Here is a 16,451-nt window from a genome sequence, read left to right as displayed (position 1 = left end):
CTTGACTTTGGGCTTCCAAAGCAGAAGGAAAGCTAATATGAGATCTTAAACCCTCCACTGAAATCCTTCCAATTCCTAGGGGTAGTAAACAATACAAAAGATGACAGGCCAAGAACCCAGGGCTGGAAGTCAGAAACAGTGCCCAGAACCCAGGCTCAGGAAAACTGCACACATACATCTGCAATGACAGCTAGTATAGAACACCTCAAACAAGGGTAATATGAGAGTCTAGGCCAAGAGACCAAAAGCCATCATAGGAAAAAAGAATCCAAATGAAAGGTCTTTGGGGGCCGGGACGAGGGAGTGAATAGCACAGAGCAATTCCTCAGGAGTGAGACTCGATCGGCCTAGATCTACCTGCTTACTTTGGCCACTGTGTCCCCACTTTTGCGCATTGTGATACCACCTGGGAGGCCGATTATAAAACCGCACATGGAGTGGACTAGAGGTGAAGGAGAGCTTTCTGCACGCTGCACGAGAACCTCACAGACGGCTGGGTGTGGTCTGCACAAACTGGTTCTTGAAGGCCAAGTCCTCCCTTCCTTTGTCTATTCACAAGAGTTAAGAAAAAAACCCAACAAACACTGCTTCTTCTTTGTTGATCTTGACTGCGAAAGCAAGCACAGCGGTGCGGTAGCCAGGTCAAGGTGGCAGTCACTTCCTGACCTTCCACGCTAACAGAGGGGAAGCAGGTGGTCGGGCTGTTGAAAACGAGTTCTTTCCCGTTTCACTTTGAAAAGAATTATATTTGTTTTACAGTACCAGTCACAGGTTTTGCCTTCTAGTTCAGGCCATTATTAATGTCAGTTTATATTTCCTGAGCCCCCACTGGGCAGAATTGCCATGTAATTAATGATGGACAGTCCACAAGATGAGCACTGTCCCATCACAAGTGGACAGGCACACCAGGCAAGCCGGTCATGATGAGCCCTGTCGGATCAGGCCTCTGGGCCAATCAGATGAGTCAGCGTCCTTCTCACTTTAGGAGCCCGCCTCTTTTGGGGTCTTCTGAAAAAATGGGACATCGTTTTAAATTTAAAATCACAGAGCACATCTAGCCAAGTAATTCTCAAATCTTTTAAAAGTTGCAGGGCCCATCATCCAAGTATATATACTAAGTAAAGATAAACTAGAAACCAATAAAAAATGGTTACCTGTAGGGGTGGAGGGCATAGGGTAGAGAGGGCAGGAGGAAAAGCAAGACTTCTTTATAGAGTTTGATTATTGAAACAAATAAATTTGAATACTTCTTCAAAAAAAGTAAACCAATTTTTGAAGTCAGAAGCCCAGAATGTCCAGTACTTGACATAAGGTGGTGTGGGGGGGAGGGGGGGGGAGGTGAGTGCAGAGCCCCAGCTGCCCGGCTCCTTCCTCACCCAAAGGTGTCTTGGTGTGTCTTCCACATGCTTTCTGCGTTGGGACACCACTGGCTGCGCCCGATCTTTTATTTTCTAGCTGGGAGACTAAAGCCCAGGGAGCTGGGTTCTCTCTCTGCGTCCCTTCCCATAAGACACACTCAGGAAGAGTTTAACGCACTCCCCAGAAGAAACAATACACCCAGCCCTTTTGAAAGATTTATTTTTAATTAAAAAATAAAAGTTATCTTAACATATCTGCATTGCAGCTTCAAGGATGGCAACTTAATGAAGCAAGAAAAACAAGGCTTATCAGTTCTTAAGTCACCTGACAATCTTATAATGGGTTCCAAGGCACACGTGTCTTCAAACAAACACACTTTATTCAGAAACAATGATAATAACTCAGAAGTCCCTTCCCCCACCTCCTTTTAGCCCACCCTCACCAACCCCCCTACCAAACAACAACCAAAACATTAAATTCTCTTTTAAAACTACAGAAATAAGTGCTGAGTCAGCAAGGAGCCTGGACAAGCTGCCCACGTCCTCCATACTGTTTTGCTTTGATGACTGGATGACAGAGGCGGGCACGGAGAGAGCGCGGGCACTCTCCACCGCGCCAGGGGGGGCTCGTGCCCAGCCCCACAGCAGGAGCCCCAGCTGGGGCAGGCAGTTCCAAGGCACTGTCTCCCTTTTTTAAGGGCATCCTGTGGCTAAATTATCCTTTTAGGAAGAGAAAGGCCTATGGCAAGCAAGTCTTCCTCAAATGCTTGCGATGAAAATGCTACTGAGACCTGTGGGAGGGAGGGAGACAGGTGGTTTTCTTCTCCCTCAACTTATCAGGCTTTGGGGAGTTTTTCTCTCCCTATTCGCCTGCCTTCTCTCTTTCCCTTCTCCCCAGTCTCCCCTCAAAGAGTTTTATTTTAGCTTGATGGTGGGGGTTCAGTAGAGGCTACTGGTGACTCCTGTGGCTGGCCTGGGGGCTCTGCCACCTCTAAGCGGACACTGCATGCTTTAGGTTCCTGTGTGTCACAGAGCTCCTCCTGTCCCTGGGAGGGTGTGAGGCTCTCCTGGCTCTGCGTCTGGCTGTTCATCTTCTCTTCAGCTTCGATCTCTTCTGAGGAGGGGATGGAGTTCTTCTTGGGACGACCTTTGGGTTTTGTGGGTGCTTCCTGTCCACCTTTAAGAACCTATATGGGAGAAAAATGGTCATTAAATCCAAGAAATAATTCCCTCCACTTTACCACTCAAAAGCACCTATGTCATTCTTTCCCAGAAGTGACAGAGTTGGGCAAAAAAATATCTGCAACCTGTCACTTCCAGGCTGCAAAGACATCTTCGTCCTTTAAATGCTCAATGCACTTTTAGTCAATATCATGTATATTTTGGCATTAAATAAAAGGGTCATAAACATAAAAAAATCCAACTTCAATAATGAGGAAAGAAATGAAAATTAAAATATTAATGTGGTATCAATAAAGTCGACAAGTTAAAAGAAAAAAAATATTTGCAGCAAGCAGGAAAATAACATTCATACTCCAGTGTCAAAGTACAATTGGTACAACCTTTTCAAAGGGCAATCTGAGAATTCACATCAAAAGTTTTAAAATGTGCATACTCTGACACAAAAATTCCACTTCTAATGATTTAGCCTAAGAAAGTCATCAAAGACAAAACCTGATCTGCCAAAATATTCATCATAAATACGGAAGAGAACTACCCTAAATTTTCTACCACGACTGGGTCGATAATTGCAAGTATATCCCAAAGATAGAACACTTGGTAACCTTTATAATTAGTATTCAGGACACTGTTTAATAACATGGAAAATACAAATATTTTTACATGAAAAACAGGTCATAAGCATATTTCAATTTGGAGGTTTGATGACTATATACCACCCTGTTTAGTGACAGGATAATGGATTTATGGATATTTTTTTAAATTGTAATATATCAACAATGATCATGTATAAGTATTTCTGTAATCAGAACAAAGATGTCAAGATTTCCAGTCAAGATTGTGGAGCAGCTAAATGCTTGCCTCCTCCCATGATCACATCGAAATTAAAATTAAACCTTCAACCTAGAGAAACATTTGAAGAAGAGCTGAACAGAAGTTTTGTAACTAAAGATATAAGGAAAACTGCTAGGAGGGGTGGTGAGGGGAAATGGGCTGGCCCTACAGTGACTGCAGAAGTGTCCCGGGAAGCAAGGAGTCCCAGCTTAAAATCGGACTCCCCAGCCAGGAGCACCAGTGCTAGCAAGGGAAAATCCCAGACATCTGGCTGTGAAAATCAGCAAGGATCTGTCCATTCAGGTGAGATGGAAGACTGCTGGAAACCCAGGCATCCTCTTAGGGCCCATCCACAGACTTGCTTGTTCGTGGACACTCACCAAGGGCTGCAGCAGAGGGACAGTGAGTTGGAAAGTGAGTTTAAAGAAGATAAAAATAAATAAAACAATATACCATGTTAATTCATGGATAGGAAGAACATCTTAAAAATGTCCATACTACCAAAAGCAATCTATATATTCAATGCATCCTTATCAGAGTACAAATGTCATTTTTCTCTGAACTAAAACAAATAATCCTAAATTTTATATAAAACCACAAGAGTCCCTGAATAGCCACAGCAATCTTGAGAAAGAACAAAATTGGAGGCATCGTGCTACCTGATATCAAATTATACTACAAGTATATAGAAATCAAAACAACAAGCTATTGGCATAAAGTCAAACCTATAGATCAATAAAATAGAATCGAGAACCCAGAAATAAACCAATGCCTAAATGCTCAATTAATATATGACAAAGGAGGCAAGAATACAATGGGGTAAAGACAACCCATTCAGTAAATGGTGTTGGAAAAAACAGATACATGCAAAAAAAAAAAATTAAACTAGACTAGTTTCTTATACCATACACAGGAATAAACTCAAAATAGATTAAAGTCTTAAATGTAAGACCTGAAACTATAAAATTACTGGAAAAAAATAGGTATTTAACTCTCAGACACTGCTCTTAGTGATATTTTTTCTGATATATCTCTTCAGATAAAAGAAACCAAAAAAATAAAATAAAATAAACAAATAGGGCTACATCAAACTAAAAATTTTTGCATAGCAAAGGAAACAATCAACAAAACAAAAAACAACCTACTGAATGGAAGAATATATTCACAAATGATACATCTGATAAGGGGGTAATATCCAAAATGTATAAAGAACTCATATATTTAACACCAAAAATATCAAATTAAAAAATAGGCAAAAGACATGTATTTCTCCAAAGAGGACACAGATGGCCAACTGACATATAAAAAGATGCTCAACATCACTAATCATCAGAGAAATGCAACTTAACACCACAATTAGATACCAACAAGCCTCAAGTGTTGGCAAGGATGTGAAGAAAAGGAACCTTCATGCACTGTTGGCGAGGTTGCAAATTGGTGCAGCCACTATGAAAAACACTGTAGAGTCTCCTAAAAATATTTAAAATAGAGCTACCATATGACCCAGCAATTCCATTTTAGAGCATTTATCAGAAGAAATCCAAAACACTAATTCAAAAAAATATATGCACCCTTATGTTCATTGCAACATTATTCACAGTAGCCAAGACATAAAATCAACCTTTTAAGTGCTCATTTAAGTGCTCATCAATTGGATAAAGAAGATGTGGTACATATATATCATACAATGGTGTATTATCTGGCCATAAAAACACAATAAAATATTACTATCTGCAACAACATGGATGGACCTAGAGGGTATTATTCTAGGTGAAATAAATCAAGCAGAGAAAAGAAATACCATATGGTTTTACTTATATATGGACTCTAAAGAACAAAATTAATGAACAAACAAAACCGAAAGAAACTCACAGATAGAACAAACTAAAGGTTACTAGATGGGAGGTGGGTAAAAAAGGTAAAGGGATTAGAACTACAAATTGGTAGTTACAGAACAGTCAAGGAGAGGTCATGTACAACATAGGAAATGGAGTAAAAATTATTGTTGTACCTGTGTAGGTGCCAGGTGGCTACTAGACTTATTGGGTAAACCACTTAGTAAATTACACGTCTAACCATTATGCTATACACCTGAAACTAACATAAAATAATATTGAATGTCAACTCTAACTGAAAAAAATTTTAAAGAATAAAGATGTCAAAATATATAGTCATATATTGTTCAAAGAAGTAGTAGAGCCTAGTAGAAAGTGTTCTGGCTCTGACAATGAGATAACTAGATTAAATTCTAACTCTGCTACTTATCAGTTTTGTCTTTGGGAGAGTCCTTTAAAGACTCTGGGCCTCAGTTTCCTAATCTGTAAAGTGGAGATTATAATATCTTATCTCACAGAGTTATGGTGAAGGTGACAGACAGATGTGTATGTATATGAAGGACCAGACCTGTCCTGAATGGCAGATTTCCTCTGCCCAGAATACACCTCACACCCGCTTATCTGGTTAACTCTGCTTAGACAGTGCTCTATGTAGGAGGCCTCCCTGATCCCCCAAGTCTTAAGTTAAATGCCCTGCACAATATGCCCTATGAGCACCCTATACTCTATCACAGTGGTAGTCAACCTGGTCCCTACCGCCCATTAGTGGGTGTTCCAGCTTTCATGGCGGGCAGTAGCAGAGCAACCAAAGTATAAATAAAAAGATAAATAAAAGTTGTTTTATAAAGATTTATTCTGCCAAACTTAGCAAAAATCCAACATAAAGTACTTGGTAAGTAATTATTATTATATGCTTTAACTTGCTTTATAAATTTTATAAAGTAAAATTATTTCCCTACTTTATAAATCACCATTACTGTGGAACCGGTGGGTGGTTAGAAAATTTTGTTACTAACAGAGATACAAAAGTGGGCGGTAGGTATAAAAAGATTGACTACCCCTGCTCTATCGGACTTTTATAAAGGACAGTCGCTTCATGCCTATTTGCCTGTCCATCCCACTCAGTCAACAATTATTACTGAACAATTATCAGCAAACTTTTCCATGGTGTTAAAGAAATATATAAAGCAAGTAAAATAAGAGCAAAATGGTCATTGCTGATTTCAGAGAACTTGCACATTTATTAGCCTAATGGTTGACTTACACAGAATAATGAAATCAGAATAATTTTTTAAATATTTTTTATGTCACTTTGGAATATAACAGGCACTCCTTCTTCCACTGACTCTGCATGCTGCTTGGTGTAGCTGCCGATTTTCTGGGCAGCTAGAGAGAAGGACTAGAACAGTTAAGGAGGAGTGAGAAATATTTTTGCTACTTGCCTATTTAGCTTACTCTTCCTTGTTTGAACAAAAGCTCCTAGAAGGTAAATCCTGCCTCTACTCCTTGCTTTTTGCACTCCAAGTACCTAACTTCCAGCTAACTCTATCTATGTAGTCACTACATGTCTGCGGACTACATCTTCCTGAAACAGCGGCAGAGTACTCCCATGCTCAATTGTGGGAATGAAGGCAGTAACTTGATAAACAACGTCCTTTAAAAAACTAGAGCTTTAGTGAGATATAATTCACATACCATACATTTCATCCACTTACGGTTTACAATTTAGTCATTTTTAGTATTGTCACAGAATTATGCAACTATTGCCACGATCCAATTTTAGAACATTTCATCACCCCCAAAAAGAAACCCCATGCCCATAGTAGCCACTCCCAATTTCTCCCCACCCCAGCCTCCCAACCTTATGCAACCACTAATCTCCTTCCTGTCTCTATAAATTTACCTATTCTGGACATTTCATATGAATGGCATCATATAATGTCATCCTTTGTGACTGGCTTCTTTCATTTAGCATAATGTTTTCAGAGGTCATCCATGCTATAGCACGTGGTATCAGTACTTCATTCCTTTATATAGCCAAGTAATACCCATTGTATGGATATACCACATTCTGTTTGCCCATTCATCACTTAATGGACACTTGATGGACATTTGGTTTGCTTCTACCTTTTGGCTATTTGTGAATAATGCTGCCATGAACATAGGTGTGCAAATATCTGTTCAAGTTCCTGCTTTCACTTCTTTTGGGATATGCTCAAAACTAAAACTGCTGGTTCACATGGTCACTCTATGTTTAACATTTTGAAAAACTTCCACACTATTTTCCAAAGCAGCTGGACCATGTTACAGTCCAATCAGCAGTATATGAGGATTCCAGTTCTCCATATCCTCGCTGACACTTGTTATTATGTCTTTTGATTACAGCAGTCCCAGGGGTGAGAAGTGGTATCACTGTGTTTTTTATTTGCATTTCCTTGTTGACTAATGAAGCTGAGAATCTTTTCATGTGCCAGCTGTATATGAATATATGTCTATTTAAATCCTTTGCTCATTTATACATTTGATTGTCTTTTAATTTGAGTTGTAAGAGTTCTTTATATATTCTGGATACAAGTCTCTCACCAGATACAGGATTTGCAAATATGTCCTCCCATTTTGTTGTTGTCTTTTCACTTTCTGGGTGATGTCCTTCACAGCACAAAAGTTTTTAATTTTGTTGTTGTCCAATTTATTTTTTCTTTTGTTAGTGGTGTTTTTGGTGTTATATCTAAGAAGATTTTGCCTAAGTTAAGGTAATAAATATTTACTCATATTTTCTTCTAAAAGATTTATAGTTTCAGCTTACACATGTGGTCCTATGATTCATCTTGAGTTCATTTCTGTGTACAGTATGAGGAAAACCCTAAGTTCTCAATAAACCCCTCCTTTTAGCTGGGAATCTGCTCGACCACTCTGTTTTCTGCCCGGACACACAGATCTGAAGGGGACCTCTAACAAGGTATGGATGCTGACTGACAGAATCCAGCTTTCGGGTGAAGACACCCCTATACTTTTTTTTCACTTAAGCCAGTATCTGAGTTTGATTTCAGGGCAGGCTGTTGAAAGCACCGAATGTGCCAAGATGGAATCTACATGTTGAAAGCAGCTCCACTCTGTATGAAAGAGGTGATACAAAATTAAGTTGCCCGTGTAGTAATCATTTTATAAAAGGGCAGGTCTAAGGAAGCCACCTAATTGGCAAAAGAAAGTCCAGCCTAGCAATTAGAGAACACCACCCACACAGCTTGGATTGACTCACCCGGCTGTTCTCCTACAGAGCACACATGCGCACACACACACACAAATTCAAAACAATCACACCATTTTCTAAATGGAATAAAACATTCCAGTGCAAGCAATAATTAGGAGATAACTATACTCTTGGCTGCTTTCCGCACTCGGCTTCTGGCTCCCTGCCTTCCAGCACACCTGACATGTGCAATTACCTCACAACCACCCCACACCAGGAGCTGCACATTCTCATGCACCCTGTGGCCCTTCTCCCAAGACCCCTACTCCCTGATTACGCCAATTCAGTCTCCTTGGTTTTGAGAGGCCAGATGACCCATTGCACACAAGGTCACATGTCTCTCAGAAGAACATCTAGCACATTATCTACCTCTATCAGCCATGCCTGCTGACAGCCCTCCTCTGAGCTCTATAACTAAACACCCTAATGTCCTATTGCTTAAGGATGTCAAGATAAGGCCTATGCTTCCATTCCAAGGTGCTTAAGTTGAGGAAAGGCAGTCTGACTAGAGATCCCAAAAGTCAGTGTACGGAGGGGCCTTTTGCCTGCCCCTCTCTCCCCCATTCTTCAGACAAGAACCTGAGCTAAGCAGGCAGAAGTGGCTCCCCAGGGTCAACGAGCAAGCTGAGGGCAGGACCAAGATTTGAACACAAAATCCCTGAAGACTTGAATCTAACACTCTTACCAGTATTCCACTGTGCACAATGTATGAGAGACAGGTAAAATGTGCCACTGTTATTTCTGACTTTCCAGTATTTGCAATTGCCCCATCTCCCAGCAGACCAAAGGCCATAGGCTCATTACCTGGAGTGCTTGGTGCTCCTTTTACTTGATCTTGATCTGCAGCTTTATAGGGAAGGTGAGAGCCAGAGGGCTGACGACTGTTTCCCAAGGATCTGAGAAGCGAGTTTGGAATCTCTAGCATAAATCTCCTCCCGAGACCCTGCTTAGCAGACTTGCTCCACTTGAAGATGGGGTGTCCTGCTATATACCACAGCCCAGATGCTAGGGCACTGATGAGGGAAAGCTGACGTTGGGAAGTGAGAAAGGACAAACACCCAGGACTGCTCTTAACCAGAGTCCCAGGAACCTAGCTGGCCTCCAAAAGTCTGGATTCTCTCAAGATGTGAATTTCATGAACAGGTAAATAATTTTTTAAATAATAAGAAGAGGAGCAGCTAATATTTCTTGGTTATACACTATGCAGCAGGCACTGATCTAAATTCTACAGGGATTAGCTCAGTTGATACTACCCCCTTATTAGGTACATATTAGGTATTTACTGATGAGGAAACAGGTACACAGAGGTTAAGCAACCTGTCCAAGATTACATAGATAGCAACTGGTAGCAATTTCACAGAATTGTTGCTTATCAGGAGATCTTCAGTGCAAAAGATGATGATGGCACGTGGCATGTGACCCACCCAGCTCTGTGACCAGGAGAGGAAGGCTGTATCCATCTGGACCCCCTCACAGAGCAGAATTCTGTTTGTATTGTATTCCAGAGCGGAGAAAGACCACTGATAATGGAGCTCTGTCAGCCTGTTGCAAAACACTCTGAGTCCTACTGGAACTAACGCCAAACAGAAAAGGAATAGAGCGTCCCATCTCCTGTGCAAGATGAGATTTACCCAACCCGCTATAGGTTACAAACGCTGACCGGTAAAAACTAGTCAGAGATGCTATCTCGGTGTTGGCAGCACTGTCCTTGGCAGCTGCGTGAACAGCTCTGAGAATCAAGCGCTAATCTTTTTCCAGTTCCAATTAGGTTACTAGCCTTGAGACATCTTTATTACCCAATTACCTTTTCTTATCCTTCCCAGTACCTGAAGGGACAGCCTTGAGAGAGTTTCACCAGGAAAACACATGGAGCAATCAGGATCCCAACAATGTCCTGCTGTTCCAGAGGAGTCAGGACTCAGGCCCACAGCGGAACAACATCCCTCACGTGTCAGTGCCAGCATTCAGAAGTCCTTCCAGTGCCCCTGAATACCTCTGCCCCTTTCTCCTGCCTGTGACACGCTTCCCACCTTCACCTGGCACGTTTCTACGTATCCACTAAGACCAGCGTAGAGGGCACCCTTCTGTGGCGCACTCCCTTCTCTGCACTGCTTCTGAGCCCTGCAGGCCTTTCCGCCATGGCCCTGCTCACTCTGACTAATTGCTTGTTTATAGGTACGTCTCTCTCCCACTTGACTGAATACCTTTTCTAATGTTATTTTTTTAATGGATGGTTGATATCTTATCTTCGCGGCTGATTGCCTGTGCTCAATAATGACTGCTAAAAGCACCTGCAAACCTGACATTCTTGTCTCCTCAAGTGACCTGAATTTAGTTGGCCTGTGGGAAGCTCTCAGAGGGTAAGTCTGCTAAGATCTTCCCATCTTGTTCTATAGGACACTGATAACCATCACTAGCCGCCCCACGACTGTGCCGGCGCGCAGTGGCTGGTGAAAAACAAGTGACGTCAGAGGCCAAGGCACATACGTCGTCCCACGGGCACTGGGAGTGCTGGCAGAGACGGCAGCTGTCAGTTCGTTGCTCATCTGACTCATGAAAAGATTGCTGATAACCAATTTGAACAATGCCTCTGCCACTCTGGAGACAATGATTTTGATACTGATGATTGACAAGGAAGGAGGTGGGTGGCGAACTTGCACAGAAAGTAGTGAAGGGACTTGCCCCACATCAGCCAGGGAGGGGCCAGCACGGGAACACAGCTCAGTGTTTCTAACTCCCAAATCTGATTCTTTTAGAGATCAGTCTCCCAAGAGATTCCCGCCATAAGTCTCAGAGGTGTCTTCACATTCCAGGAGCTTTGGGGTAACTACATATTTAATTGAATCCCATTCCTCCTTCAGTTTCAGCTTCTCCCTGCAGCCATCCCCCATACCTCTCTTCTGAACTCCCAGGAGGCACTAACTCTTTAAATAAACAACCAGTCTTTAATTATAATGTCATTCTCCAGCTGCTTCCAGGACACTGATTCTCCAACTAGAGCATAAATTCCATGAAGGGTTACATTTTATTTCATTACTTCCTATCGTACCTAGGAGAAGGCATGGTTCATGAGAGACACTAATTGCATTGTTGATTCATGCAATATATGTCAGTACACGTAACTGGCATCTCCGCCTCACCTCAAGGGCACTGCGTGAGCCAAGCCACCTGCAGCTGAAAATCCTTCCATCCTCAAAGTTAGAACTACCCCACCCCCCAGAAGAAATTATGAGAGTTGCCCAGAAATTCCTTTCAGGATATATAATAAATGTGGCCTGTTGGCTTTTTTTTAGTTTTTCCATAAATATTCTTTTGTAATTTGTTTGTCTATCTATCTATCTATTTATATATTTCATTGTTAGCAGGCATAACAAAAACTAATTTTTTCTTTTGACAGAGACAGAGAGAGAGTCAGAGAGAAGGATAGATAGGGACAGATGGAAGGGAGAGAGATGAGAGGCATCAATTCTTTGTTGCAGCACTTGAGTTGTTCACTGCTTTCTCATATGTGCCTTGACCAGGGGGCTACAGCAGACCGAGTAACTCCTTGCTTGAGCCAGCGACCTTGTGCTCAAGCTGATGAACCTTGCTTAAACCGGATGAGCCCGTGCTTAAGCTGGTGACCTCGGGGTTTTGAACCTGGGTCCTCAGCGTCCCAGTCCAATGCTCTATCCACTGCGCCACCGCCTAGTCAGGCCAAAAACTAAAATTTTATGAAAAAAATATTATTAGCCCTGACCAGGTCACTCAGTTGGTTAGAGCATCACCCTAATATACCAAGGTTGCAGGTCTGATCCCCAGTCAGGGCACATACAAGAATCAACTGATGAATGCATAAATAAGTGGAACAAAGCAATGTTTCTCTCTCTCTTTTTCTCTTTCTCAAATTAATCAGTTAAAAATTGTTCTAAAAGAAGAGAAAAATATTATTATACAAAAATCATGAAATTGAGAAAACGTCTTAATATCTATTACCTATTTTAAAATATCTATTAATTTTGTTTTTTTAACTAGGTCGGGGGGATAACCTTAATTATTTGGTAAAGGTGAAAAACTTCATAGTCCAGTCCTTAAAGCACCAGAAAATGTAGCCTGTGATCAGATGGGTTATCAAATTAGAACATCACCCAGACAGGCCTGGACTGCCTGGTCCCTCTGAGCGGAGAAAGGGCCGGCAAGACTCGGCAAGGATGCGAGCAAGGCCCTGTCTGAGGCCCCGCTGTACCTGGTCACTAAAGGACAGAACAGCTCCTTCCCACCCTCACCCCACCCTGCCTCTTCTCTGGGCTCTGACCTTGTCCCCGTGGTTTACAAAACTGGAAACAAAACACTCAACCACTTTGGACAATCTGGATGTAACCTGCCTCTAAAAATCTGGATGTAACAATTCGGACCTTCCCCATTAAGGGGTATAAGCTACTATGAAACTGAATCCCTCAAATTGTAGATGTTTATTCCTCTTAGTGATATTTATTCTAGTAAGTTCATTTAAAAACCAAAGATGGAACGACTCACTGGCTGGGCCCTAGATCAGTATTCGGGAAACGGCATTCACTCTACCCCGTGCACCAGAGAGCACTGAATGTTTTGTTACCCATCCCCCTTCCTATGACAGGGAATCAGGATCTTGGCGGGGGGCTAGAGTTCGTCATTCTTACCTGTTACCCAGGTTACTCCAATGCCATTACAGTCTGACCATCATTTCATCAGAGGACACACAGCTATAGGAACAGATGTGCCCCAAATGTCATCACAACCAAAGAGTACTGACTTCTATTCTTGGCTACTGGTGGGAGGGGGAAGGAAGTTCTTTGAAAAGGCTAGCAGGTGGGATTAAATCTAGCAACTGAGAAGCTTGTGGGCTTTCATTTTCTGTTATTTCTAAGGAAACTGTGGAAAAGAATATCCTTCTGGTCAGGAAATCCAGATCAGGAGGTATGGCTCAGCCTTCTGTTCACACAGCCTCCCTCCCAGCCGGCCCAGACAGGCCTCCCAGTCTCTGGAGCCCAAGCCACCAGACGTTCCCTCCTGCCTTCTCCCCAGCCCTGCGGGAAGAACCTGTCCTGCTACGACAGGCACATGGTTAGACACATTCTCTCTTTCTTACCATCTTCTTCCATTTCATCCTGCGGTTCTGATACCACGTCTTCACCTGCAGCTGAGTGAGTCCCAGAGACTGGGCCAAGTCCAACCTAGAAGGAACAAGACACAAAAGAAAGATGAGGAAGAAAAGAAAAGGGCAGTAGAGACAGGGTCCTGTTAACTGGTACTTGGTAATCTGTCAAAATTCAGACCTCCCAGCCCAGGCCGGGTGGCTCAGTGGACGAAGAGTTGTACCAGTGCACTGAAGATACAGATTTGATCTCCAATCAGGGCACGTATGAAAAGCAACCAATGAGTGCGCAACTCAACGGAACTAAGTGAAACAGTGAATTGATGCTTCTCTCTCCCTTTCCATCTTTCTCCCTTCTTTCTCCCTTTCTCTCTCTCTCTCTCTCTCTTAAATCAATGGAAGAAAATAATTCAGACCTTCCCCATTAAACCAATTCTTCCTCAAAAAGCTTTGCTTTCTTTTCAAAAATCTTATGGATGAAACTCTGGGAAGTTAGAAACAGATGCCCATATCCAAGAACTGTCTATACTGGGTCTGAAAAGAATTTCTGAGCCTTCATTACAAAGTCCGTTTTCTATCCTGACAGTCTTTACTCCGATTCTACACAAAATGAAGATTCTGACCCAGAATCCAATCTGGGAAGGAAAGATAAAGCTATATTTTCCTTATAGGAATTCCACTTATCACTCCAGATCCAGCTCAAGTCCCACCTCCCGCAGGTAAGCCTTCTGACAACCCACCCCCTGCCCTGGTCACGCAAGTTGTTACCTCTACACCCTCCCATGATGGTCAGCTACCACCCATGTGGCTCTAAGTTTTCAGTTGGTCTTTAATTGTTGCATTTCAATGATTTCCGCCTCCCTGACTCAACTGCAAGAGCAGAGTACATTTGCTTCTTTTATAACCACTAAAGTGTCTATCATATTCTAAATCCAGAACTAGGGCTCAAAAATACTTTTGGATAGATTGACTCATTGCAGCTTCCCTAAATTATCATAATGCCAGATTCCAACATTAAATCTGCAGCCCTTCCTGCTTCCCATTCTACTGCTAACCACAGTTCTGCATTTCTCTATAGCCTTCAGAAAGGTCGAGTGTCAAAGCCATTCCTAGGAAGTGTGCAGTTGGAGCAAATCCCAACAACACAGCAACCACTTCCTGAGTCCCACAGTGTCCTAGGCTATATAGCTAAGCCCCTGACCTGTGCTATCTTACCTATTCTTTCCACTACTCTGAAATAAGTATAATTATCCCCATTTCACAGATGAGAGATCTGAGGCTCAAAGAGATTAGAATCTCTCGGAAACCAAGGCTAAATCCTGTCAGCTACCTGTTTTTATAAATGTTTTATTGGAACACAGACACGCTCATTCATTCACATATTGTCTGTTTTCCTGCTACACCCTCCTAGTTGAGTAATAGTGACATAGACCACATGGTCCATAAAGCCTGAAACATTTCCTCTCTGGCCCTGCACAGAAAGAAATCTGGTAGATAATTCTAGAGTAAGAGGTGAAGTTGGGATTCAAATCTCCTTACATCTGACTTGTACGCCTCCTCCTGTATAGTGGCTCACCTCCACCTACCTTTTGTACGCGCAAGTTAGAGCAATCAAAGAGAGGCTCTTGCTCAGGCTTTTGTGAAGAAAATGCAGGGATGCTATGGTCACAAGGAGCAGCAAACCACCGGAATGAAACATGAAATGATTCGAAAGGAACTGGGCTCCCAACCTCCATACCCAAGGCTGTAACTGTTCACCTATGTTGCTAAGAACCCCAGATCTACCCGGGCAACAACTGAAGGACTACCTCTTGAGTTAACATTAGCTGCCTCCCCGTGGTTCCAATCCTAGTCACTGAGGCAGTGTGGACTTCTACAACAGCAACTTAGGCCGAGCGCCCTGGATACAGCTCATGCAGTGACTACCAATTTTGAAGCTCCCGGTTTCTAAGGATTGTGATTTGTGGACCAGAGGTCTATTAGCTCACACAGATCTGCACAGCCACAGGCCTGAGCCACAGGGCTTCTCAGATGTGAGGTCTCAGCTGCAGCTTTCTCTGCCTGAGGGGCAATGAGCAACATCTCACCATCAGGCATTGATGGGTACCAGCAGTGAAGGTGCCAGGTGCTAGCTTTCGGCACTCCCAGGCTCAGCTGCCCAGCCCTCAGCTTTGACCAGAGCGCACAATTTAAATCTCCAATAGTAAGAACAGTCTTCCTTCAGAGGACTTTAGACCCTGTCTTATATCTACATTCACATATATTTGGAAGCTGACAGTTTTGTTGAAAGAGACTAACAGCACCAATAGCACTGATAAACTATAGCACGCTCAGCAAAAGCACTAACATACACCCAGTGTCAACAGCACTGAGCTCTCCCCACGAAGGAAGCATTTCCTTCCCAAGCAGCCATTCACTAAGAGCCAAGAACCCAGGGGCAACCCCACAGGCTTCCGGTCCCCCAGGCCTCCCCAGAGACAGGTCCTCCCCGGGCTCCCAGTGTGCCTTCGGGCTGGTTCACCGGAGGCCAGCAGGTGCCTTCGTCAGTGGAAGGTTCTGTTGCTGCCGCGTTAGCAAATGGGGTTAGCTCACTTGGGAAAAATGCACCCTTGACTCACTCTGGTTATAGAAACACACTTCACTGTCATCAGCTTTCTCTCATTACCTGCCACCGTTACAAATTCTCACTTCCCTGCATATTCGCTTTAAATGGGGTCACCTAGGAGACTGGGGAAACAAACAATGAGGAAGAGGGAGAGAACTGTGGGAGGAGGGAGCGCTCATGGCCCCGGTCACGTACAGAGGTGAGGAACATCAGAGGGCAGGTTAAGGCGCAGCTTCGATGCCAGACAAATGATGTCCTCCTCCCCGGGCAAGTGAAT

At 42.9% G+C, this 16,451-nt stretch overlaps 1 protein-coding gene across 1 annotated transcript in view; it reads right to left on the bottom strand.

Moving 5' to 3' along the window:
* Positions 1-1,562: 1,562 nt before the first annotated feature.
* The window catches only part of BARX2 (BARX homeobox 2), an 86,628-nt gene continuing 71,739 nt past the window's right edge, over positions 1,563-16,451 (bottom strand). The window contains exons 3-4 of the mRNA XM_066365225.1: positions 13,564-13,648; positions 1,563-2,545 (exon numbers count right to left, since the gene is read on the bottom strand). Coding sequence (XP_066221322.1) covers positions 2,279-2,545; positions 13,564-13,648 — 352 coding nt within the window. The 3' untranslated portion in view covers positions 1,563-2,278. The remainder of the gene's footprint in view (positions 2,546-13,563; positions 13,649-16,451) is intronic.

This window comes from Saccopteryx leptura, chromosome 2 (genome assembly GCF_036850995.1).
Source record: "Saccopteryx leptura isolate mSacLep1 chromosome 2, mSacLep1_pri_phased_curated, whole genome shotgun sequence".
Lineage (NCBI taxonomy): Eukaryota > Metazoa > Chordata > Mammalia > Chiroptera > Emballonuridae > Saccopteryx > Saccopteryx leptura.
Note: the sequence above shows the minus strand (reverse complement) of the source record. Positions and strands in the feature narration are given on the sequence as shown.